This window comes from Phocoena sinus, chromosome 2, assembly GCF_008692025.1.
Source record: "Phocoena sinus isolate mPhoSin1 chromosome 2, mPhoSin1.pri, whole genome shotgun sequence".
Lineage (NCBI taxonomy): Eukaryota > Metazoa > Chordata > Mammalia > Artiodactyla > Phocoenidae > Phocoena > Phocoena sinus.
Genome location: NC_045764.1, coordinates 95,542,594 through 95,567,903, shown reverse-complemented (window position 1 = coordinate 95,567,903; position 25,310 = coordinate 95,542,594). Strand labels below are relative to the sequence as shown.

The window sequence follows — 25,310 nt, the reverse complement described above, 5'->3', positions numbered from 1 at the left end:
TTATTTTTTTCTTGATCAGTTTGGCTAAAGGTTTGTCAAAGGTTTGTCAATACTATTATCCTTGCAAAAAGCCTCAAATTTGGCTTCATTTCTTTATTGTATTTTCCCTCATTTCGTTGATGTCTACTCTTTATTATTTCTATCTTTTTGTTTCTTTGAATTTAATTGGTTTGCTTTTTGGCTTCTTGAGATTGATACTTAATTAATTTTCAATCTTTTATCATTTCTAATATTTGCATTTAATGCTATATGTTTTCTTTTAAGAATGGGTCTACCTGCATCTTTCACATGTTGATGTGGTATTTTTTTTTATCACCAATCAGTTCAAAAATATTTTCTTATATCCATTTGTTGTTTAATTTAATCCCTAGTTTAATTCTAGTTTAATCTGATTATTTAGAAGTGCATTGCTTAAATGCTGAACATCAAATATTTGGGGACTTTTTTAGTTTTCTTTTTTTCTTATTGATTCCTTGTTTAATTCTAATGTGGTCAGAGAACATACTTTTTATGATTTCGGTCTTTAAAAGTGATGAAACTTACTTTCAGTTACAGTATAAAGTCAATTTTATAAATTACATATATGAACTTGAAAACAATTCATATTCTGAAGGTTTGGGGAGCAGTGATTCTTATATCACATTTGTAAATCATGTTTTCCAAGTCTTGTGTATGTCTATTGATTTCTTTTTTTTTTTTTTACTGCTTATTACATCAGTTAATGTGTTTAAAATCTTCTTTTGTGATTGTGGATTTGCCTATTTCTTCTTCAAGTTTGTTAAGTTTTTTATTTATATATTTTGAGGCTGGTTTGGTCCTATAACATTTAGGGTTGTTATAGCATTGTGTTGTCTTGACATATTTATCATTATGAAATGTCCTTATTGATGTCTCCTAAGGTTACTAAGAATAGTTCTTTCTATGACTTCAACTCTTTGAGAGAGGCAATAACCACTTAGAACATACATTCTCTGCCTTTGGTTTAGAGATGAATTCAAATACATTAAGCTGCAAATAATTTTATACTTAAGCCTGGGTATATGGTAGAGGAGTCATTATTGATATTTGTTCAAATTTGTGTGTAAGCTTCCCTCAGGGGATTTTACAAATTTATTGGTAAGCTTTTTATTTGTAACAGTGATTTGGGAGGTGAGAGCATTAGTGTCTTTAGTGCATTAGGGCCAGGGATGTTATGTATTCTCTGAGGCATGGGACAGTCCTTTACAAGGACCAATAGTTACTGTTTTGCACAACTTTCAATAGTTCATTTGGTTATTCATTTGGGTGATATAACTGTTAATGATTTTATGCTCTATGCTGACTCTTTTACATATGAACCCTAAAATATATTTTGTATTCTTTAGATAGACACTGAATTCTCCATAAATAGTACACAGAGGGACTACTGTGTTTTGTGTGTTTGGAGTTTTATGGAGGGTCAGTCACAATTTTGGGAAAGCACATCAGCTACCCTATTCTGCCCATGGAATTTTTGTTTTTTATACAACTCGCCTATATTTTGTCAGCAGTGCAACACATAGCCTGTATGTGTGTTGAAGAGGATTCTATAGATAGATGCAAGCATCTGATCACTTCATTGATCTTCTACATTTCATAATGAAACAATATTTTGTTATAAATTTCCTTCTCTATTTTTTCTTTAAAGTTGGAGCTTTGTTGTGTATATTCATTTAAAAATTATTTGTTTAGGTACATGATATTATGTACAACTTTAGCTCAAGATAATTAATATTTCATTTAGGGATTTTTGTTGTAAAAAGGGAAAGCCGGAATCTGATTGGTTGAGAACTTGGTAGAATCACGATGTTTGCTAAGACAACTCAAAGAAGTCTTTTTATTTCTACTCTTTATTGTTATTATTATTTTTAAAAGTTAGCATTGTTACCTAAGTTGGTTTTAGGCAGGAGAGCCAATTGCCTCCGGGCCGAGAACGTTTTGTCCCCCAGTGCCAGAGGCACTCCTAGGCAGTCCAGGTTGAGAGCCGGCCGGAACCTTGGCGCCGCGACGCCAGTTTCCGGCGGGCTCCTTAGAGCGCGGAACAGCTTTGGGCCGAAGGACCATGAGAGGGCCGGAACCGGGTCCCGAAGCTACGATGGAGGGGGACGTGCTTGACACTCTAGAGGCGCTGGGGTGAGTAGTCCTGGGGCCGCCTTTCCCCGAAAACGTAAGCTGTCCCTCCGATGGCTGCCTCAGTCTCCTCCCCGTGGGCCTTCGCTGAGCTCTTGCCGCTCGGTGCAGGCCTCCGTCCCTGCCTCGCTGCCTCCGGCGCGGACAGAGTTAAGAGAGAGGCGGGAGAGAAATCCGCTTGGGGGGGTGGAGCAGGCCCGGAGAGCTGGGGCGCTTGTCCCCCTCTTCCGAACTCCTTGCCTCGGAACTCCGCAGCCGGGACCCGCGGCGAAGGCGCGGAGGGGCCTGGCTGGCAGCACTTCTTTGGGGAATTAGTTGCTGCCCCGCGGGTGGTATTATTGTTGACGCTCCGGGGGAGAGGCGCTGGAAGCCGGAGTGCAGCTGTTGACTGTTGTCTCCTACCTTGTACAACCTGTGGATTAATTAGGGCGCGGGAGCGAATCTCCTGCTTCCTTGACCCGAGAAAGGGGTTTTAGTTCAGTGCAAGTCCATTCATTTCACCGTTTCTTCCATTCATTAACAACATATTAATTTGATGTTAATCTGTATTCATTAATGCGTATTTGTGTGCTAGGCCGAGGAGGAAGACAGTTTTCAGATTACTAGTAGGTTACCTAGTCGGGGACTATAAAGAGTCTACTGGTGTTTGCAATTCGGGATGATTAAGTGCTATGAGAGCTCCTGGAATGATGTTAATACTTGCAGGCATGGGTATCAATTCATGCAAAATAGTCTCTCCTTCAGCCTCATCCAGTTTTTCTTCACAGCCCTGGGGTCCCAATCCCAAATTATCTTGTCCTGAACATTTATTTATTTTCTCTTGAACATCCACCCTCCCCACCCTCCACCCCCTAAGTCAGCTCCAGGAGAACGGGTACCTTACCTGTCTTGTTCCCCAAAACATCCTACAACCAGATATGCTACAATAAATAGTGGTTGGATGAATGGGTAAGTAAATGAAGAAAAGTTCAAAGCAGAGAGTGCACAGAGGTAAGCATAGAGCCAGATAGTTGCAAGTCAAAAAAATACACATTAATTAAAGACATTGGAGCCATCTGTAAAATTGTGTGCCCTGCCACGTCTGGAGTTTCTTGGATAGGATAGGCAGTGCCTTTGCAGTACTATCGTGAAGCTTGAACCACCCTCTCGCCCCCCTTTATTTTTCTTAAAACTGCACTTGCTCCTCTATCAATTGCTTCTTTGGGACCCTGATAGTACCTACTTTGCAGTGACTCATTGTTATAGAGCCTTGCACTTACTAGATCCTGAATAAATATTTGTCAAGTGAAAGAACAGAGCCAGTGATTATTTAGGGGGCATTTTTACTTCTGTGAAATCCCATGGAAATTTTCACGTAACTTGGTTAAGGAAGTAACCAATACAAAAAGTTAAAATAATTAAAGTGTTTAGGACCCAAACGGTTTAAGCTCCCAAGTATTCCAGATAAGACTAGTGGGATTCTATAAATAGTTTTTGAAAAATGGAAAGTCAGTGCTTTTTCTTTCTTTCATTCTTTGAATTTGTTTATATTATAGGTGTTTTGAAAAATGAAGTTTGGTATAATCTTGGCTTTTATCAAGGAAAATTATTTCAGATTATTCACTGTAGAAAGTAAAACAGTTTAGAACTGATTTAAAACATACTTTAGAACTGATTTTTCCTGGAATAATTAAGGACAAGATTTTGAAGTTTGAATTTTCCTATAATGATAATGAAAAGTGAAAAAAGTAATTATTTACAATATGTGTTGTAATTGAACATGCGTTTCAAAATTTCCATGTAGATTGTGAATAATGCATTTTCTGTTGTGATTAAAACATTTAGGATATCAGTGAAGGTACTTCAGTTTATCAGATAAAATAGGAAATTAAAGGGAGGAATTAAAAGGGAAAATCTGTGTGAAAGAACAGTTTAGTGATGTAGTACATTATAAATGAAAACAGCGTAGTAATAACTTAGTTTCCTAATCTGTGAAAGGAGCAGGCTGGATCAGATTTCAGAAGTCTCTTTCGGTTCTGACAATCTATGATTTTGTAGAACAGTGTATCTCAACCCTGGTAATACATCAAAATCATGTTTGGAGCTTGTAAAAAAATGTTTCAGTGTGGTGTATACCACCAGCTGAGCGAAGCATGATCTTCAGGGGTGCGATATAGGCATGCATATTTTTAAAAAGCTTCACAGCCTAGGTTGAGAACCACCATTGTGGAGGGAAATTTATTTCACATATTTACTGAGCACAGCTCTGTATTGGACGCTGTTCTGAGAAGTCATTGGTGAGCAAAACAGACTTGGTTCCTGTCCCAATGGAGCTTACAGTCTGGTGGAGAAAAAGACATGATCACACAAATATTTATAAACTAAAATAAGTGTTTCAAAGGAAAAGAACAGGGTGACATAATGTGGCAGGAGGACCTATGTAGTCTTAAGGGTTAGTGACAGATTACTGAGGAAGTGACATTTGAGTTGAAATAGGAAGGGTGAGTAGGAGTTAACTAGGTGAAGTTGGCTGGGAAAGGAGGACAAAGGTGTCCTTACAGTGAGGACAAAATATGAAAGACCTTAAAGTGGAAAGGATCTGCCATATTAGGAGAACTGGAAGGGGGCTGATGTAGCCGGAGGGCAGAGAGCAAGGACCAGTGTTAGAAGATTGGATCAGCGAGGAACAGGGCATGCAGCACCTTTCAGGCCATGTTGAGGATTTTGTTCTTTGTCATGACAGCAATACGACATGATTGAAGAATTTTAAATAAAAAAGGGAGTGATTAGATCAGGGGTCCCCAACCCCCCCGGGGCTGTGGGCCAGTAGTGGTCTGAGGCCTGTTAGGAACCAGGCTGCGCAGCAGGAGGTGAGCGTGGAGTGAGCGAAGCTTCATCTGCTGCTCCCCATGGCTCACATTACCGCCTGAAGCAGCTCCCCTACTCCCCTCCCTCCGCCCCCTCTGTGGAAAAATTGTCTTCCACAAAACTGGTCTTTGGTGCCAAAAAGGTTGGGGACCGCTGGATTAGATGTCTAGTTTGAAAAGTTACCTCTGTCAGCAAGGTGGAGAATAGATTGGAGAATTAGTTAGTAGTCTAGGCAAGAAGTGATGGTTGCTCAGTGGCAGTGGATATAGAAAGAAGTATATTACTGGTCTCAGTGATTTGATTGGCTATTAGAGCTGAAGGAGATGACAGTATAAAGGATTCATTTCTTCAACAGGGATTTATTGAGCAACAAAATAAAATGATACACTTTGGAATCTCAATTGGACAGGGAAGAAAGTGAAGACAGCCGGAAGCTAGGAAATGCAGAGAATGTGGAGGGACCATAGGAACTGAGGTAGAGATGATATTAAGTGTGGTCAAAAGAGCAAGCTGGAAGGATAGATAGTAGGCTATGGTCAGGGAGTGACATGTTCAAATTAGTGATTTCGGAGGTGACGTAGTTCCAGGTGATGGCATGATCTGGGTGTGGCTTACTTATGTGCAGTGGCAAAGGTTGGAAAAGAGGAGGTTAGGGAATTGAGAGCTCAGGGTATTGAAAAGGGTATACATATGGACTTCAAAGAAACTCAATACAATTGAAAAAAATAGGAATGGAGAGGAAAAACTGAGCACAGGGAATGTTGAAGAGTGTCCAAGAGATTGATAGGTGAAAACCACGAGAGAAAGAGGGTGGCATATCTGACTGGCCTGAGCCTGGAGAGAGCGGGAGATATTTATAAGATAATGAGGGAGTCGATCAAAAAATGGGCAGAAGATCTAAATAGACATTTCTCCAAAGAAGACATACAGATGGCCAAAAAGCACATGAAAAGATGCTCAGCATCTCTAATTATTAGAGAAATGCAAATCAAAACTACCATCACCTCACACTGGTCAGAATGACCATCTTCAAAAAGTCTACAAACAATAAATGCTGGAGAGGGTGTGGAGAAAAGGGAACCCTCCTACACTGTTGGTGGGAATGTAAATTGGTGCAGCCACTATGGAGAACAGTATGGAGGTTCCTTAAAAAACTAAAAGTAGAACTACCATATGAGCCTGCAGTCCCACTCCTGGGCATACATATGGAGAAAACCATAATTTGAAAAAATACATGCACTCCAATGTTCATTGCAGCACTATTTATAATAGCCAAGACATGGAAGCAACCTAAATGTCCATTGACGGAGGAATGGATAAAGAAGATGTGGTGTATTTATACAATGGAATATTAGTCATAAAAAAGAATGAAATAATGCCATTTGCAGCAACATGGATGGACTTAGAGATTATCATACTAAATGAAGTAAGCCAGAGAAAGACAAATATCATAAAATATCACTCATATGTGGAATCTAAAAAAAGAATGATACAAAAATGAACTTATATACAAAACAGAAATAGACCCACAGGACATAGAAAACAAACTTACGGTTACCAAAGGGGAAAGGGTGTGGGTGGGGAGGGGTAAATTAGGAGTTTGGGATTAACATATACATGCTACTGTATATAAAATAGGTAAACAAGGACCTACTGTATAGCTCAGGGAACTATACTCAGTATTTTTTAATAACCTATAAGGGAAAAGAGTCTGAAAAGAAATAGGTATATGTGTACGTATAACTGAATCACTTTGCTGTGCATCTGAAACTAACACAACATTGTAAATCAACTATATTTCAATTAAAAAAAAGATAATGGGAGAGCAGTGATATGGATGCTGTATTCGGAAGCAAGGAGGACAAAAACCCCACCATTCGACCGTCAGACACTTAAGAGTAAAATACCCAAAGCTAGAGGCAGTAGGGATAAATCTTTCTGAGAAGACATTGACAGAATAGGAGAGTTGTTTTTTTTTTTTTTTTTTTTTTTTTTTTTTTATGCGTTACGCGGGCCTCTCACTGCTGTGGCCTCTCCCGTTGCGGAGGACAGGCTCCGGACGCGCAGGCTCAGCGGCCATGGCTCACGGGCCCAGCCGCTCCGCGGCATGTGGGATCCTCCCAGACCGGGGCACGAACCCGCGTCCCCTGCATCGGCAGGCGGACTCTCAACCACTGCGCCACCAGGGAAGCCCTAGGAGAGTTGTTTTTTATGGATGGAACATATGGAAGAGTTTGAGAAGCAGGAAGAAGTGGAGAGCTGGATCAGAGGCAAGCCAGTAGGGTGGGTAAATGACAGGGGGAAAGAAAGGGTCTGATATTTTATATGTTGGCCAATGAAAATAGAAAACAGAAAGTAAGTTAGACCCCGGCTGTGTCTTTGTGAAGGTTTACCAGTGGCCCTACTGGACTGAAGGTTTGGTTCACCCAGCTTAGAGCAGTTCAGATCAGCAACTATGGTTCAAGTGTGCATGGCCCTGGGGGAGTCTAGGCCTAGGGGAGGTGTCCCCAGTTACTACTAAGTTATTACTCTTTGGAGTTACTCTTTGGAGTAAGAGTAGCAGTTTCCTAATTAAATAAGAATTTATAGAACAAACTAAGCATGATAATAATACCTACCTTATAGGATATTGTGACAATTAAATAAGGTAATATACATACAGCACATAGCGCTGGCCTAAGATTAGTTTATAAATGTTAGTTGCTATATGATTATGATTGTTATTAGATATTCAGGTTTGTTAAATGCATTTCTTTTTTTTTTTTCTTTTTACCTATTTTGAGGAACTGAGGCATTAAAGCTTGTGTATTCAGGATTTAGTATTTTTGGTGATTTAGTAAATTTTTGCTGAATTTTAAAATTGGCATTTCAGTAAAAATAACTTACCAATAATATGAATTAGTTACATTTTTTCAGGAGCTTATGATTATTGCTTTATTGCAGAAGTGAAAGCAAGTAGGGGGAAATAAGATATTTACTGTTAAGTCTCAATGAGAGGTGCTGTAAGATATGGTAGAAAGGTAATACAGGGGAACCAGTCTTGGTTTGGAGGAGCAGAGACTGGTCTAGTCCCAGCTGTCTTTACCTGGCTGCATTACCTGGCCAGGTTATTTACTTTGTTTCCTTATTAGTGTAGACAGAAGTTTGAGTTCACATGGAGCATTTGGGGTCAAATCTGGATTTAAATCAGAGTGTCGTCATTTATCTTCTGATATTATCTTCTGGTCCTACAGAATTAGGATAATAATAACTTCAAATCATTGCTGTAAAGAGTAGATGAATTGGAATATTCATCTGGCCTGCTACTTAAGGCAGGTATCCTAACCTTGTTGAGCCTTAATTTCTTATCTGCAAAATGGGGCTTTGAAACTACTCACCCTTCGTGAAATATGACCAGAGAATTTAGAGAAAAAGAAACGCAAATGGCCTTTAAACATATCAAAAGATGTACAGTCGTGCCATAAGAGAAATGTAAATTAAAACTGTACTGAGATACCAGATGGTCAAAAATCCAAATGTTTGACATGAGTCAAATGTTTGGTAAGTTATGGGTAATGGATACTCTTCTACTTTAGTGGTACAACCCCTATATAGGCAAATTTAACATTATCCAGTAAAGTTGGATAGCCATTTACGTAAACCTTTGATCCAGTGATCCTACCTCTAGAAATCTATCCCAGACATACACTGACAATAATTTGCCCAATTTTTTTAATAGCAAAGCATTACAAAAAACCAAAATGTCCTTCAGTGGGGGCATAGCAAATAAAATATGGTATATCCAGACAGTGGATACAACTATAAAAATGTTTGAATAGTATCTCTACAGATCTCTAGTATATATAAATATGTGTCTGTGCGTGTGTATGTTTAAAAAAAGGAATAGAACAGTAGATAGTAGGCTGCCTTTTATCTAAAAAAGATACATTTATATATATATATTTTTGTGTATATATATGTTTATATTTTAAAACATTATGGTTTGACAACCCCAAACTAATAAATACGGTTTCCTATGAGGAAGGGAGGAAACAGAGTACTAGATGGAACAGTATTAAGATTGCAAGCTAGAATTGTCTGAATGTACCTTGTTTTGTTTTAGACTTTGAAACCGTATAAATGTTTTACATAGTTGTAAAGCAAAATTAAAATGAAATCAAAACAAAAAAAGATAGACAAATCCCTAAAAATTAAAAGCAAAATGAAAAAAATATCTATCAGTGTATTGAGTAGGAGGTTTAATCACATAGAAAGGAATTGTTTTTCTATACATCCTTACTGGAATCTATCCTAATGATAAAAATATAAATTGTTTTCATTAATTTTATTTTTAGTAATAATGCAGTTTTTTCTATTCTGAAACTATGTAATTTATGTTATTTTTATATTTACTAGGATTCTGTAAATGTCATAAAAAACAGAATTTTCATTGTAAGAGAAAAATAGATAAGAATGTAAAACAAAATAGGTAAAAACCCTATAATTCTAAATTTGAACTGGATACAGCAGTGTGAACTCCTGATATAATTTCTTTTAAAAAGGTACAGATACAGTGATTAACCTTTACGACCAGATTGTGTATTCTAAATACCATTGAAGAGAATCAGGGCTTCTTGGAGAAATGGCTGATTACAAGTATAGGGGAGGAACATATTGTCATAGAAAGCAAGGAAAATATTCAAAGAATAATGGGGACAAGTCAAAGGACTCATTGAGTAACATGATTGCGCTCCCACTAATCAGAGATAGGACAATTTGAGTATCAAAAGAAAAGTAAATGCAATGGATTAAAACCCATCAACTGTGCTAAAACTTACAAGTTTAATAATGTGGGGGGGAAAAAAGCTCAGTTACAGAAAGAACAGTAAAAGTAGAAAACTGGTGTCAAATTCAATTAAGGTAATATATAAAAATGGTTTGAAAATTTAAGGTTCTATTCAAATACACTTTGTAGCAGTGTTTAAAAGTATAAAATTATAAAAGAAATGGTTAAGGTTAAAATCTCATGTCCTCAGTTTTAATTTTTTTAATTTAAATTTGCATCTGTTCTTTTTTCACTATATTACCTTTTGCTTATTCTTGTAAGAATAAGAAAAGTTATAGTTATTAGACTATTCTATTTGACTTTGTTATATGTAATATTTATCTTAAAATTGGTTGATAATTTTACTAAAAAATTTTAAAACAAAGTCAAATGTTAATTATATAGAGCAGAAATCAGCAAACTGTCTCTGTAACAGACCAGATAGTAAAAATTTTAGGCTTTACTGGCCACACTGTCTCTGTCACAAATACAGGAAAACAGCCAGAGAGAGTTTGTAAATGGGTACAGTTGTTGGCTGTGTTCCAATAATATTTTATTTACAAAGATAGGCAGCAGACGTTAATTAAAAAGTATTATTAGGGGCTTCCCTGGTGGCGCAGTGGTTGAGAGTCCGCCTGCCGATGCAGGGGACACGGGTTCGTGCCCCGGTCTGGGAAGATCCCACATGCCGCGGAGCGGCTGGGCCCGTGAGCCATGGCCGCTGAGCCTGCGCGTCCGGAGCCTGTCCTCCGCAACGGGAGAGGCCACAACAGTGAGAGGCCCGCGTAACGCATAAAAAAAAAAAAAAAAAAAAAAAAAAAGTATTATTAGGGTTTTGTTTGTTTGTTTTAACCTTTTATATCTTCCTTTCTAGGTATAAGGGACCACTGTTAGAAGAGCAAGCCCTTATAAAGGCAGCAGAGGATGGACTATCTTCACCTGAATTTTCAGAGCTCTGTGTTTGGTTAGGCTCTCAAATAAAATCATTGTGCAACTTGGAAGAAAGTATCACTTCAGCTGGTATTGCTATTGAGTTTTATTTACTTTTCTGTTTACTAGAAAAATGAAATGATAGGTTCTGATTTACAGTTTTATCTATAATGTGCTCACTGTACAAAGAAAAGTCATTACTACAAACAACTTCAATATGTGATTTAAATATCTTTGGATTAAATTTTATATTGATTAATCCAAAATTGGTTCTTAAAATTTATATAAAATTATAAATAATTATTGTTTATCTGCTGTCTTGAACTTAGTATTGTTCTTTAGAAAAAGAAGAGTCTGAATTTGGTTATTTAAAAAGTTTAAGTTTTGAATACTGCTTATTTTGAATTAAGGTGTTTCTTTTCCCTAAAGTATGCATATATTTAATCCCTAATTTAAGTTGTATTACCAAACCTATAACTCAGGACATGGATTCACATAGGAATACGTTTATAAAAAACTTCTGTACCAGCTCACAAGGTTTATTTAATTCACTACTGTATTGGTAGCTGGAGTTCTTGTGGGTCTTTGATTAGTAGAATTTCAGACGTGTAATAAAATGAAAAATAAAATTTGTGGGGGCATTTGCTAGGAGACCAGTAGCCTTCCCTTCTGATGCTGTCCTTACTTTTAAATTGTTCTTTTTCCTTGCCAAATCTAATAGAATTTACTTGAAGCTAAGTAAAATAAGCTGAATTCAGAACTTATGACACAAGTTCCCACATAATTAGATGATGAAAGAAAGATAAGCGCTGAGGCTTAATTTGATGATAGCATTTATTATCCAAGTCCATAGAAATACAATAGAAATGGATCATTTGCTCTGAAGCCAATTAATAATTATAGCCATAATAATGCTTTTAATATTTCAGTTACTAACATAAAATATTTCCATTTTATCTGCTTTTATGGAAAGCCCATTGGAAGATATCAGAGATTTAAATATAAAAATATTTATAATTTCATGATTAGATACTTATGTTCTTGAATTTAAGTGTTGCTTTCCATATGTAGAAATATGTTTTGGTTACTTTGACCTAAGCTTTTGGGGTCACACATTTAAGGATTTAATGTCAAAGTGAAAATTTGGAATTGAATATAAAATTAAAATCAACTAGTGGTAGATTTGATAGTGTCAGATTACATGGTAAATATTTAGTAAATGTTTTATACCTTTTCTTGTTTAAAGGGAAAGATGATCTAGAAAGCTTCCAGCTTGAGATAAGTGGCTTTTTAAAAGAAATGGCATGTCCATATTCTGTACTCGTATCAGGAGATATTAAAGACCGTTTAAAAAAGAAGGATGACTGTTTGAAACTTCTATGTAAGTTATGTTTCTTTGAACAATTTAAATGCATGTGTTTAATCTGGTTTGTGTTATTTTCAAGTTAAGATTTATGAACTTTAATTAATGAATCATTAGATATTTTGTGTATTAGAAAGTTTTTAATATTTGGCTTAAAATATGAAACTAACTCAGAGATTTTTATATAAATGTAGTATAAATTCTACTAATGTACTCTTTAAGATTTCTAACACTTATGATTTATTTGGCCAATATAGAATGCCCAGTGTTTGTGACTTGTATGGTACTTCAGTAATTTTTCCTTCACCTAATTCATCTCTTTACATTTATGACTGATTGGCTAAAGTGGTGATCTCCAAACTGCTATTTAATCTTAAAACTCTCTGAAACTAGGCTGCTAAGCAGGTTATTAGATGATAGGCACTGAATGATGGTTCAAAAATATTCATTGATCCCTTTCTACTGTACCAGAAACTGCTCTAAGCATTAGGGATGTATCAGTTTAAAAAAAAAATTGTGCCCTTGTGCCACTTGAATTTTAGTGAGTGTGGCCTATTTTCATCAGGGGTGAATTTGGAGTACAGATTACCTATATCTAAACAATTACTATGAATAACATCCATTTATTTATATTGGCTCCCTTAAAATTTTTTAAAATTTAGTTAGTTTAATTTCATGCTATTTTGGAAGTTCTACAAGCGGTGACTATTTGAAAGAATTTTTCTAACATCTTCTCTTATTGAAGATTTCTATTATTTTAGGTTGTACCATTTATAAAAAGATGCATGTGATATATTCCTCTATGTTCTAGTGTTAAAATGTTAGTTTCATTAGAGCAGAAATCATGTTTATGTGTTTAACTACTGGTGGTGTTGGAAGTGTTGACATTTGAATTATCTTGTTTGTTTTGGGGAGGATAAAAATTATGTGCCCTTCCCCCATTTCTTACACTATTTCCTTGTCTTCCTCCCATTCAGTGTAAGTCACTGATTTAATGAACCATTGTTACTAATGGGAGGTCACAGTAACCCTTAGGTGTATTGGGACACAAAGGAAGGTAAGAAGCACTGGCCATGAGGAACTTGCATATAGATATAGGTAATCCTTAGATTACCTTACCCTTACCTTAGATATAGGTAATCTGTGATTCTTTATGTTAGTCAGTGAGAACTGTGTAAATCATCATGTTTCCCTTTTTGCCTTTGCTTCTAAGAAGCTCAGCAATAACAGTAATATAAGTTTCTGGTCCAAATAAAAGTAAAGAGGAGATATAAGAGAGGTTGGTATAGTTTTTTCTGATTATAAACATACATGCTCAGGAGGTGGGGTGAAATGGGGAATTGTTAAATGAGTACAAAGTTTCAGTTGAGGAAGATGAAAATGTTCTGGAGATGGATGGATGGATGGTGGTGATGGTTATACAACTGTGTGAATGCACTTAATGCCACTTAAAAATAGTTAGAATGGTAAATTTTATGTTACATGTTGAAAAAATACATGCTCATCATAGAAATCTTACAAAGTAGATAAATATGAAAAGAAGAAAATAATTTATAATTTCACTCCCCAGAGAGGATCATGAATAACTTTTCAGTGTATTTCCTTTTCCTTCTCTTTTTCCTTTGTACACACATATTTAAATAAGATTTAGATCTGTTACAGATGTAGTTCCTGCTCTTCCTCTTCTTCATTTAATGTATTGTGAGCATTTTCCCATCACTTAGTACTTTTTGAAAAAATAATTTAAATTGGCTACATAACATTCTATGTTATGGGCATTTTTACTTAACAGATTTCAAATTTGGGGGTATTTGGATTTTTCTAATTTATCTATCTGTTTATGGCTATGTTGGGTCTTTGTTGCGTGCAGGCTTTCTCTAGTTGCGGTGAGCGGGGGCTACTCTTCGTTGCGGTGCGTGGGCTTCTTATTGTGGTGGCTTCTGTTGTTGCAGAGCATGGGCTCTAGGCGTGTGGGCTCAGTAGTTGTGGCTCGCGGGCTCTAGAGCGCAGGCTCAGTAGTTGTGGCGCACGGGCTTAGTTGCTCCACCGCATGTCAAATCTTCCTGGACCAGGGCTTGAACCCGTGTCCCCTGCGTTGGCAGGCAGATTCTTAACCACTGTGCCACCAGGGAAGTCCCAGTTTTTCTATTTTAAATTAATTTTTTTGTTCATATTTTTGGTTACTTAGACAAAGATCATGAACATTTAAAAAAATTCTCTGGTCTAGATATATTGCCATAATTTGCTCCAGAAAGGTTATACCAATTCACAATCTTACGAGCATCTATTTCATCTTTATCTTTAGTTTGACTACCTTTAAAACATACTGATATAATAAGCTTCTTCATGTTATTTTAGAATTGTTTGCAACGTGTGTAAAATGAAAAGGGCCACATTCCTTACTATGTGGAGAGCTTTTATAGAGATAAAAACTCACTGGACTACTGAGCCTGCGTGTCTGGAGCCTGTGCTCCGCAACAAGAGAGGCCACGACAGTGAGAGGCCTGTGCACCGCGATGAAGAGTGGCCCCCGCTTGCCACACTAGAGAAAGCCCTTGCACAGAAACGGAGACCCAACACAGCCAAAAAAATAAAAATAAATATAAATAAAAAAACTCACTGGAAAAATATGTAAAGTACATAAGGCATGAAAAGGCATTCTACAGAAAAAAGTTTTAAAAAAATTGCTTCTAAACATGAAACGATGCACAGTTATACCCCAGAGTTAAAGACTTACAAAAAAAAAAAAAAGGATACCAAGTTTGGGGGGAGTAAGCCTTCTCATATACTACAGGCGTTGGAGTGTGGTGGGAGAGTAATTGGTACAATCTTTTGGAAAGGCAGATTTTCAATAACACAATTAAAATTCATCTGTCTTTTGACTTGGCAGTTCAATGACTAGGAGTTCATACTAACTGTACAAATATATATGAAAAGAATGTTCATTATGGCATTGTTTGTAGTAGTTAAATAGAAATGGTACATCTTTGCAGTGATACCATTCTATAGCCATTAGAATGAGAGTAGATAAAATGTGTAAATATGGAATGATCTCTAAGATATATTGGTAAATAAAAAATATACAGAACATGTATCGTATGCTCTTGTTTCTATAAAAGAAATAAAAGTGCATAGGTGGTAGAGACATATACTAAATATATACGTACACACACACACATGCGCGTGCCTAAAAATATGCCCAAGAAACTAACACTGGTGATTGCCTCTGGGGAGGGGGAATCTGAGGATCTGGGGAGGGGGAATCTGAGGATCTGTGGTGGGAAGAAGACTTTTCACTGTATTATTTCCCATCTGTGAGGATTAGCATTTTAAATACTAGACTGAACTCTTGTTTGTACTGTTATATACAGCATGTTTCCATAGAACAAAGACAGACTTCAGCCATGATTCTGCACAAAATATAAATATATTTTTGAAGAACTGGTGATCTGCTTAATGAAGTTTAAAAATCAGAGGGACCTTGGCATAGTCCTCATGTGCAAAGTTTGCTACATGTTGGTCTCAACTTTTTGTGGGTTCTTTAGACTATCGTGTATAGATTACATGAAAAAAATCTTAAATTAGTGGCTCTCGATCCTGCCTGCCCGTGAGAGTCACCTTGGGTCTAAAACCACACAGGTTCCCAGATCCTACTTCAGACCTACTGGTTCAGAATCTCTGAGGGTGGGACCCTGGTACTTGTACTTTTAAACAATTTCTCAGATATTTTTTCTGCTCAGCTGAAGTCGAAACTGTTGTATTAAATTGTGTGTGTATAACTTTAAATAAACAAAAACAAACCCTAATATCTTAACTGTACTGTTGTAAAAGTTAATTTTAAAAAAGACTGTAATGATAATTTTTTGCTTTCCAAAATGATATTTTTTAGGTTTTTTTAAATTGAAATAGAGTTCACATAAAATATTGTTAGTTTCAGGTGTACCACATAGTGATTTGACATCTGCATACATTATGAAATGGTCACCATGGTAAATCTAGTAACCATCTGTCCCCATACGAGGTTATTACAGTATTATTGACCGTATTTTATATTGTGTGTTACACCCCCATGGCTGATTCCTTTTCTTTCTGGAGGTTTGTACCTCTTAAGCCCCTTCACCTATTCTACCCCACCCCCACACCCCTTCTCTCTGGCAACTACCTATTTGTTCTCTGTGTATATGAGTCTGTTTCCATTTTGTGTTGTTTTGTTTTTTCCATCTAAGATTTTTGAATGATTTTTAAAAATATGGCTGTTGAAAGGATGAAATAAAATGTGACAGTGAAAGGACTTGTGAACAGCCTGGGGTGGTCTGTCTTAAAGGCAGTTTTTCAAATTGCTCAATCTGCTTAATAGATCAGTTAAAGCTATACATTCTCCCCTGGCTTGAGCTGTGCATATCAGAGAGAGAATATTTTATCAGTCTTACACATTCTTAAGCATTTTAAAATTGTTGAAGTACAGGTGGGTCTCTCCTACTAGGCTTTAAACTCTTTGCAAGTAGGCACTATTTAAAAAAAAAATTTCCTTCTGCCCTCTTTATTATTATTTGTTTTTGTGATAAGAATACTTAATGTAAGATTTACTGTCTTAGCAAATTTTTAAGTGTACAATATAGTATTGTTAACTATAGGCACTATGCTGTAAAGTAGATCTCTAGGACTTATTCATCTTATATAACCAGTATGTATCAAACTTTGCTTATGAGGACTATGCCAAGGTCCTTATGATTTTTTAATGTATTTATTTTTTTTGGCTGCATTGGGTCTCAGTTACTGCGCGTGGGCTTTCTCTAGTTGTGGCGAGTGGGGACTCCTCTTCGTTGTGTTGCACGGGCTTCTCATTGCGGTGGGTTCTCTTGTTGTGGAGGAGAGACTCTAGGCGCATGGGCTTCGGTAGTTGTGGCTCGTGGGCTCTAGAGTGCAGGCTCAGTAGTTGTGGCGCACGGGCTTAGTTGCTCCGCGGCATGTGGGATCTTCCCAGACCAGGGATTGAACCTGTGTCCCCTGCATTGGCAGGCAGATTCTTTTTTTTTTTTAACATCTTTATTGGGGTATAATTGCTTTACAATGGTGTGTTAGTTTCTGCTTTATAACAAAGTGAATCAGCTATACATATACATATGTTCCCATATGTCTTCCCTCTTGCGTCTCCCTCCCTCCCACTCTCCCCATCCCACCCTTCCAGGCTGTCACAAAGCACCGAGCTAATATCCCTGTGCCTTGTGGCTGCTTCCCCCCAGCTATCTACCTTACTACGTTTGTTAGTGTGTATATGTCCATGACTCTCTCTCGCCCTGTCAAAACTCACCCCTCCCCCTCCCCATACCCTCAAGTCCGTTCTCCAGTAGGTCTGCGTCTTTATTCCTATCTTACCCCTAGGTTCTTCATGACCTTTTTTTCCCTTAAATTCCATATATATGTGTTAGCATACGGTATTTGTCTTTTTCTTTCTGACTTACTTCACTCTGTATGACAGACTCTAGGTCTATCCATCTCATTACAAATAGCTCAATTTCATTTCTTTTTAAGGCTGAGTAATATTCCATTGTGTATATGTGCCACATCTTCTTTATCCATTCATCCGATGATGGGCGCTTAGGTTGTTTCCATGTCCTGGCTATTGTAAATAGAGCTGCAATGAACATTTTGGTACATGACTCTTTTTGAATTTTGGTTTTCTCAGGGTATATGCCAAGTAGTGGGATTGCTGGGTCATATGGTAATTCTATTTGTAGTTTTTTAAGGAACCTCCATACTGTTCTCCACAGTGGCTGAACCAATTCACATTCCCACCAGCAGTGCAAGAGTGTCCCCTTTTCTCCACACCCTCTCCAGCATTTATTGTTTCTAGATTTTTTGATGATGGCCATTCTGACTGGTGTGAGATGATATCTCATTGTAGTTTTGATTTGCATTTCTCTAATGATTAATGATGTTGAGCATTCTTTCATGTGTTTGTTGGCATTCTGTATATCTTCTTTGGAGAAATGTCTATTTAGGTCTTCTGCCCATTTTTGGATGGGGTTGTTTGTTTTTTTGTTATTGAGCTGCATGAGCTGCTTGTAAATTTTGGAGATTAATCCTTTGTCAGTTGCTTCATTTGCAAATGTTTTCTCCCATTCTGAGGGTTGTCTTTTGGTCTTGGTTATGGTTTTGCTGTGCAAAGCTTTTGCTGTGCAAAAGCTTTGAAGTTTCATTAGGTCCCATTAGGTCTTGGTTATGGTTTTGCTGTGCAAAGCTTTTGCTGTGCAAAAGCTTTGAAGTTTCATTAGGTCCCATTTGTTTATTTTTGTTTTTATTTCCATTACTCTAGGAGGTGGGTCAGAAAGGATCTTGCTGTGATTTATGTCATAGAGTGTTCTTCCTATGTTTTCTTCTAAGAGTTTGATAGTTTCTGGCCTTACATTTAGATCTTTAATCCATTTTGAGCTTATTTTTGTGTATGGTGTTAGGGAGTGATCTAATCTCATACTTTTACATGTACCTGTCCAGTTTTCCCAGCACCATTTATTGAAGAGGCTGTCCTTTCTCCACTGTACATTCCTGCCTCCTTTATCAAAGATAAGGTGTCCATATGTGCGTGGGTTTATCTCTGGGCTTTCTATCGGCAGGCAGATTCTTAACCACTGCGCCGCCAGGGAAGTCCCGGTCCCTCTGATTATAAAACTTCAATAAAACAGATCACCAGTTCTTCAGAAATTTATATTTAACGAATATAAAATTTATATTTAACTAAACTCCTTGTTTCCTCCTTCCCCGGCCTGGCAATCACCATTCTACTTTCTACTTTAGGAGTTTGACTGTTTTAGATTCCTCATAAAAGTGACATCATTAGTATTTGTCTTTCTGCGTCTGGCTTATTTCTCTTTGCACAGTGTCCTCCAGGTTCATCCATGTTGTCACAAATGGCTGGATTTTCTTCTTTTTTAAAGCTGGATAATTGTATACATATACCACATTTTCTTTATCCATTCATCTGTTGAAGGACACCTAGGTTGTTTCCAAATCTAGGCTGTTATGAACAGTACAGTAGTGAATATGGTAGTGAATATCTCTTTGAGATCCTGATTTTCCCTTTGCATGTATACCCAGAAGTGGGATCTTTAAAGCATTCTTGTGCATTTTAACATTATTTGTTTTTCCCTTTTCTTATTATAGTATTTTTAAGTACAGAGCTTCAAGCTTTACAGATATTACAGAACAAGAAACGTAAAAATTCTCAATTAGATAAAAATAGTGAAATTTATCAGGAAGTTCAAGCTATCTGCGATACCCTTGGTATTCCCAAGTCAACAGCTTCTGACATTCCACTTATGCTGAACCAAGTGGAATCAAAGGTATTGTATTTGTTTTATTTTTCATTTCCCCCAAATTCAGTTAAATGCTGATATGTAAATATTGAATTAAAAATGAAAATACAGTTGACCCTTGAACAATGTGGGACTTAGGGGTGCTGACCCTCTGCAGAGTCGGTAATTAACATACAACTTCACTGTTGTCCCTCTGTATCTGCAGTTTGCATTTGCAAATTCAACCACCTGTGGATCAGATAGTACTGTAATTTTATTTAGTGAAAAAAATTCACATATAAGTGGACCAGCACAGTTCAAACCCATGTTGTTCAAGGGTCAACTGTATTTCCTTTAAGTACAAGATATACATTCCATTTAAAGAAACATTTATCTTCATGTAAACTAAATTTTGGATTTGGAGTTGATATGCATGTGACCTAATTTGACTATAAGTAATATTCAGGAATCAGATCTTAATGAGTGAGTGCTAGGCTTTGTGAAGGTTTGCCCTGATAGAAATCCTTTTGCAAATATAAGGGTCCCTTTTCTAAACAAGGTTGTATTACGGTATAATGAAAGAAGTATAGTTATCCTATGAAGTCAAAGGCAAACTAAATTTCTTTTTAATGGATGTTGTTAATAGAATTGCAGTGTGGTTGTCTTTGGCAGTGAGCAAAGAAATGCACAGTTCCTGGTGGATAAGTGTTTAGTACATGTTTGTTGTATAGTGAATAAATGAATGAGTACCCTGATGGAGTAGTTAAAAACAACTAAAACCTGTGTACTTCTAGCTTTTTTTTTTTTTTTCCAGTTATTAAACTATCCTTGTTCCCAGTCAATTAGAGAGAATGATACTCTCACAGACCAAATTCTGGCTTAATTCTTAGGTTTTGTAGGAGTCCTCTAGGGGAATAATACAAGATTCATTTTTAAGGAAAAGAAAATTCTCACCCTCAAGAATAGGTACTAAAACTCTGTTTTTAGACATGCTGTTTTAAACTAAATTCTTGAATAAAGTACTCTTTGCATTGATAATTTATGAACTGAAAAATAAAAAGGTTTGTCTAACTGAATGTCAGAGAATTTTAGTATCATTAAGATGAAAACACAGTATAAAAACTTTTTTTTTTCCCCCTAGAACTTGTAAACCAAAGAATAAGCCTATGAATCCCAGCTCAGAAACACTGGTGTAGAGTTAATAAATTGTTCTTCAGAATTTGTTTCTCTGGATTAAGAATGGTCTGGGGTTGGCTAAAATATCTGGGGCTATTTCAAATTGAGACAAATTTCTAGACTCTTCCTAATCTCCCAGTGCTTACACATATTGATCCCAGAGAGGGTTTTTCCTTTTATGAGTTTCAGTTAGAATTTAAAAATACCCCCAAACCTCTTTTCCCTGCTTAAAGCAGGCTGTAATGCCTGTGTTCAAGTGCTGGCAGGCTAATTATAAGGTAGTAGTTACTATGGCCATCATGGCTAAATATTTACCTATAATGACTTACTTCTCCATTCAGTTCCTATCAAAAGCAAAAATTTCCGTATTTTCTTCTATGTACGATGTGTCCAGAAGACACTTCGTCACCATCGGGGAGGAAATTTATCATTATCTTTTAGCTCGAAGCTGTTCAAATGTAAATCTAAAGTAATTATAGTAATATTAACAGCACACATACAGCATTTACTGTGCTAAATGTTTATATGTAATAACTCATTGCATTCTTACATCACCTATAATGAAGTAGTAATATTATTATTTACAGCAGCCATTTGAGAAAATTGAGGTACTGAAAGATTTAATAAATTAGACAAGCAAGTTTCTAAGTAGTAGTAGTGGTAGACTGGAGTTTCAAACCCAGGTGGTCAACCTCAGAGTCTGCTCTTAACTCCCTCTTTATCACAAGTAATTCTCAAAGTTATTAAAACTGTTATCTAACGTTGAAATACAGGGAATGTGATTATATGTGAGAAACTTAAGCATGCATTCAGAATCCTTCTTGAGTAAGGGGTTATGACAAACTTTTAGTAGTATATGAAATATCAAAATCGAAGGTATTTGCAGTAGTGAGGAATCTACAGAAATGGTATGTTTTAAGAAAATAATAATTCTTTTCAATGTGTAAGAGTAGTGTCAGTAATCACTGTTGTAGTGGTAGATTTACTGTGATGTAAAGCTTAAGCTTTGGGACCCCCTAATTTGCACAAATTCTTTCTAAGCTCATTTTTCAAAAATAGCTTTCTCAAGATATAATTTAAGTGCTATAAAATTTGCCCATTTAAAGTGTACAATTCAATGAATTTTAGTATATTTACAGAGCACAACATCATCAAAATCTAATTTTAGAACATTTCCATCATTCTCAGAAGAAACCATGTGCGCATTTACAGTCACTTCCCATTACCACCACCAGTTTGCAAGCTAATTTTGTGTTCATAATTTTTAATTCTTTCTAAAAGAGGTCCCCCAACATTAAATAAGGTTCATACTCCTCAAAATGTGAACTCTTCCTGATTATTTTCTCTAGTTACTTTATAACTAAGCAACTGTAAATACTTCATGACCTCTGATATTGCTGAAGCAAAAGCGAATGTCTAAATCTTGTTCACCAAAATAAAAATGTTTCAAGTAATTCAAATCAGTGGCTTTGCAAAAGTAATGAAATGTGTATGTGGCGACTAATTGAGAGGGCTTGCTCTCCTGTGTTGTCTTGCTGAACAATGGAATGTGTACAGAATATTTAATGGAGTAAAACCAACATACTCAGCAAAGGTTTTAGTATCCCTTTTGAGAATTTGTCAGCATGTAAGAGTGTGCCATCTTAAGAAGAAACTGAATTTATTTCACATATAAATTATAGATTCTCATAATAAAACCTTTTAGTAGCTACTTCTTTAGTTGTCCATGTACATTATTTCTTACTCTGGAAAAGGTGTGTTATAGCTTGAATTAATGTAACTAATGCTTCTTTGAGAAAGATACTCTGCATTGTAGTGATATTCTTTCCTATTATGTGAAGGTATATTTTAACTATTTCTCTTTAACATTTTATTAATTCTCTAGCATTCAAAGCGTTTTAAGCAAGAATAAGATCGTTTTAAATTAGGGATATACATTTTCACAATCTTTTATGTTTAATTTTAGGTGAAAGATATTCTCTCACAAGTCCAGAAAAATCACGTGGGAAAACCACTGCTGAAAATTGATTTAAATCTGGAACAGGCGGTAAGTCACCCCCCGCCCACCTTTTTATTAGCTTTATGTAATTAAAGTAGTGAATATGACTTAATTTTATAGATGGACATCTAGATTTTACAGTGTGTAGCATGCATTTTTTATATTAGAGAATTAAAATGGAATGGTATTCTAGAACAGTAGGTCCTAACATTTCTTCACTCAGATTATTAATTAAAAAAAAAAAAACCTGGCCAAAAGTATTTATAGTGCCTAATATGTTAGCATAGTTGTAATTTGGAAAGTGTAGTAGCTCAACGCCAACAAGATGGGAAGTTGTTGGTATTTTCTTTCCTTATTGGTTCAGACTACTTTGCAAGTAGACGTTTTACTTAAATTAACATGTTTGATTGAAGATCAGGTAAACTGTACCAATTGTAGAGTTTAATTTGTATGTTTAGTATCTTCCGAATATTTTATATGTTCTATCAAATATCTTTATTTAAATAATTTACTCTAAAGTCTCATGGGATCAGAAAATGACCATCAAGTACCACCTTTTGAATTAATAGGAAGTATTGACCACAATTCTGAAATTTCTTTTCTGTGCATAATGAGTCTAAAGGTTATGATTTTTGTTTCCAAATTCTTTAGGAACAACTGGAAAGAATCAACGATGCCCTTTCCTGTGAATATGAGTGCCGTCGGCGGATGTTGATGAAACGATTAGATGTAACAGTGCAGTCCTTTGGATGGTCTGATAGAGCAAAGGTAAGGCTGTTTTTCCATTTGTGTCCTGTAGGTGGTACTCTGTGACAGCTCTTCAGGCTCTCTTGTCTGTTAGGTAACGATGCCACATTTGTACTTTATCACTCTGTCTGAAGCTCCTGCCCAGGCCAACTGCTGGTCTTAAATAATGATCCTGGTCTTGTATAAGCCCCTGTTTGCAAATATCTTAATTTCTCCCCATATCTTTCACATTTATTTAAAACTCGTAGATGTTGTGATTTATGCAAGGATATACATAAAAGAAGGCATCATATGTGATAGTGAGATAGATATAGTGAGCAACTGGTCAAGAAAGAAGGATTTACTGCTAAACACCCTACAGTACACAGGATAGCCCTTCACAACAGGATCTGTCTGGTCCAAAAGATCAAAAGTAGTGGTTGACAAAATCTGTTTCTGATGATATGAGATCAGATTTTTCTTTATATGTAATATATTGTTATTTTCATTCAACAAATAGTTGAATGCCTACTCTACTTCATGTACACATTAAAGGACATTTATTAAAACATATATTTGAACAGCAAGTGCAGTGTGGCACACTGTACACAAAAGGAGGTGACTCTTCTGTAAGCATCATGCCTGTCTGCTTATCGTGCTTACTGTCGCTTTGTTTATTTAACTAATGTGAGGTTCATTATTCTTTTTCAGCTTTGCAATCTGGTTAAAGTAACACATCACTCCTCAATGTTATCCTGTCTAAATCTTCTCTGATAAATAGCACCTGTCTGCAGAAAGCACCTGCTCAGAAGCAGTGTTAGACTCCCTGTTACTGTTAAGCTTGTGAGAGGTCACCCAGGCTGAGAGGAAAGAAATTAACAGACAAGCTGCTACTGTGTTCTGAAATGATGGGACTGAGGCCACGTATTCTCTGGTTTCTCTCCTCATGGTCTTTGCAGTCTTTCTAGTATAGTATGTCTCTCTTCCTATTCCACAGAGGGATTAAAACCCTTTTTTCCCATTTGATATATGTCTAAATCCTTTTATTGAGCTGTCGAAAAAGTAAAATACTGATTTTTTCTTCAGAAAAAAAAAAAGAAAGAAAGAAGGATTTAGGAATGAATCAGGTAGCACTGATGCTGAACAAACGTTAAAGGTGGCTTAAGGCTGTGGAGTGTGTTCCAGTTGAAGAGGGAGTTGGAGGGTGGGGGCATTCCCAAATATGGATCTCTTCAGGTAGTTTTCTAGAGAGCTGTCACCCATCATTCCCATTTTATGCCTGTAATCTGTACCCAGTCGGCGTCTGGGATCCTCCACTCCAGACTGTAAGCTGGGACAATTATAGGAAAATATTTGCTTCCCCTGTTTGAGGGATCATTGTGTCCTGTGCTCCTTGATGTCCAGTGTCTGAAAATCACTGGTTCATGTGGGTTGTCCAGTTTTATAGTTGTTTCAGGTAGGAGGGTAAATCTGTGCCTGTTACTCTCAGATATTATTATTACATTCTTTGGATTAACTGGGTAGTTGTCCTGCCCCCATATTGTATCAACTGGGGTCATTTATGCAGCTTCATTCAACTGATACCTGGGCTGGGTTGGGCTGGAACATCCAAGACGGTTGCCTCACATGTCTAGGTTTTGCTAACTGTTTCTTGGGGTGCTTCACTTGTCATCTTGGCCCTTAGGTGGTCTCTCTCTCCATGTGGTGCCCCACATTGGTTTCCTATGGCTGCTGTAATAAATCACCACAAACTTCATGGCTTAAATAATACACATTTATTTTCTTACAGATCTAGAGATCAGAAGTCCTAAAATGAAGGTATTGGCAGGGTTGCATTCCTCCCGGACACTTCAGGGGAGAATCTGTTTCCTTGCATTTACTAGCTTCCAGATACCACCTGTGTACCTCGAGTCATGACCTCATCCTCCGTCTTCAAAATCAATAGTGTAGGATCTTCCATTCTTTCTCCTTCTGCTTCCATTGTCACACGCCTTCTGCTGTCTCTTATCAGGAGCCTTGTGAATA

At 36.6% G+C, this 25,310-nt stretch overlaps 1 protein-coding gene across 1 annotated transcript in view; it reads left to right on the top strand.

Annotated features, from left to right (window-relative positions):
• The first annotated feature begins 2,039 nt into the window (after positions 1-2,039).
• Positions 2,040-25,310, top strand: part of FAM98B (family with sequence similarity 98 member B) — a 35,948-nt gene continuing 12,677 nt past the window's right edge. Inside the window, exons 1-6 of the mRNA XM_032624819.1 lie at positions 2,040-2,151; positions 10,674-10,819; positions 11,976-12,110; positions 19,254-19,432; positions 22,527-22,607; positions 23,211-23,327. Of these exons, the coding sequence (XP_032480710.1) occupies positions 2,081-2,151; positions 10,674-10,819; positions 11,976-12,110; positions 19,254-19,432; positions 22,527-22,607; positions 23,211-23,327 (729 nt within the window). The 5' untranslated portion in view covers positions 2,040-2,080. The remainder of the gene's footprint in view (positions 2,152-10,673; positions 10,820-11,975; positions 12,111-19,253; positions 19,433-22,526; positions 22,608-23,210; positions 23,328-25,310) is intronic.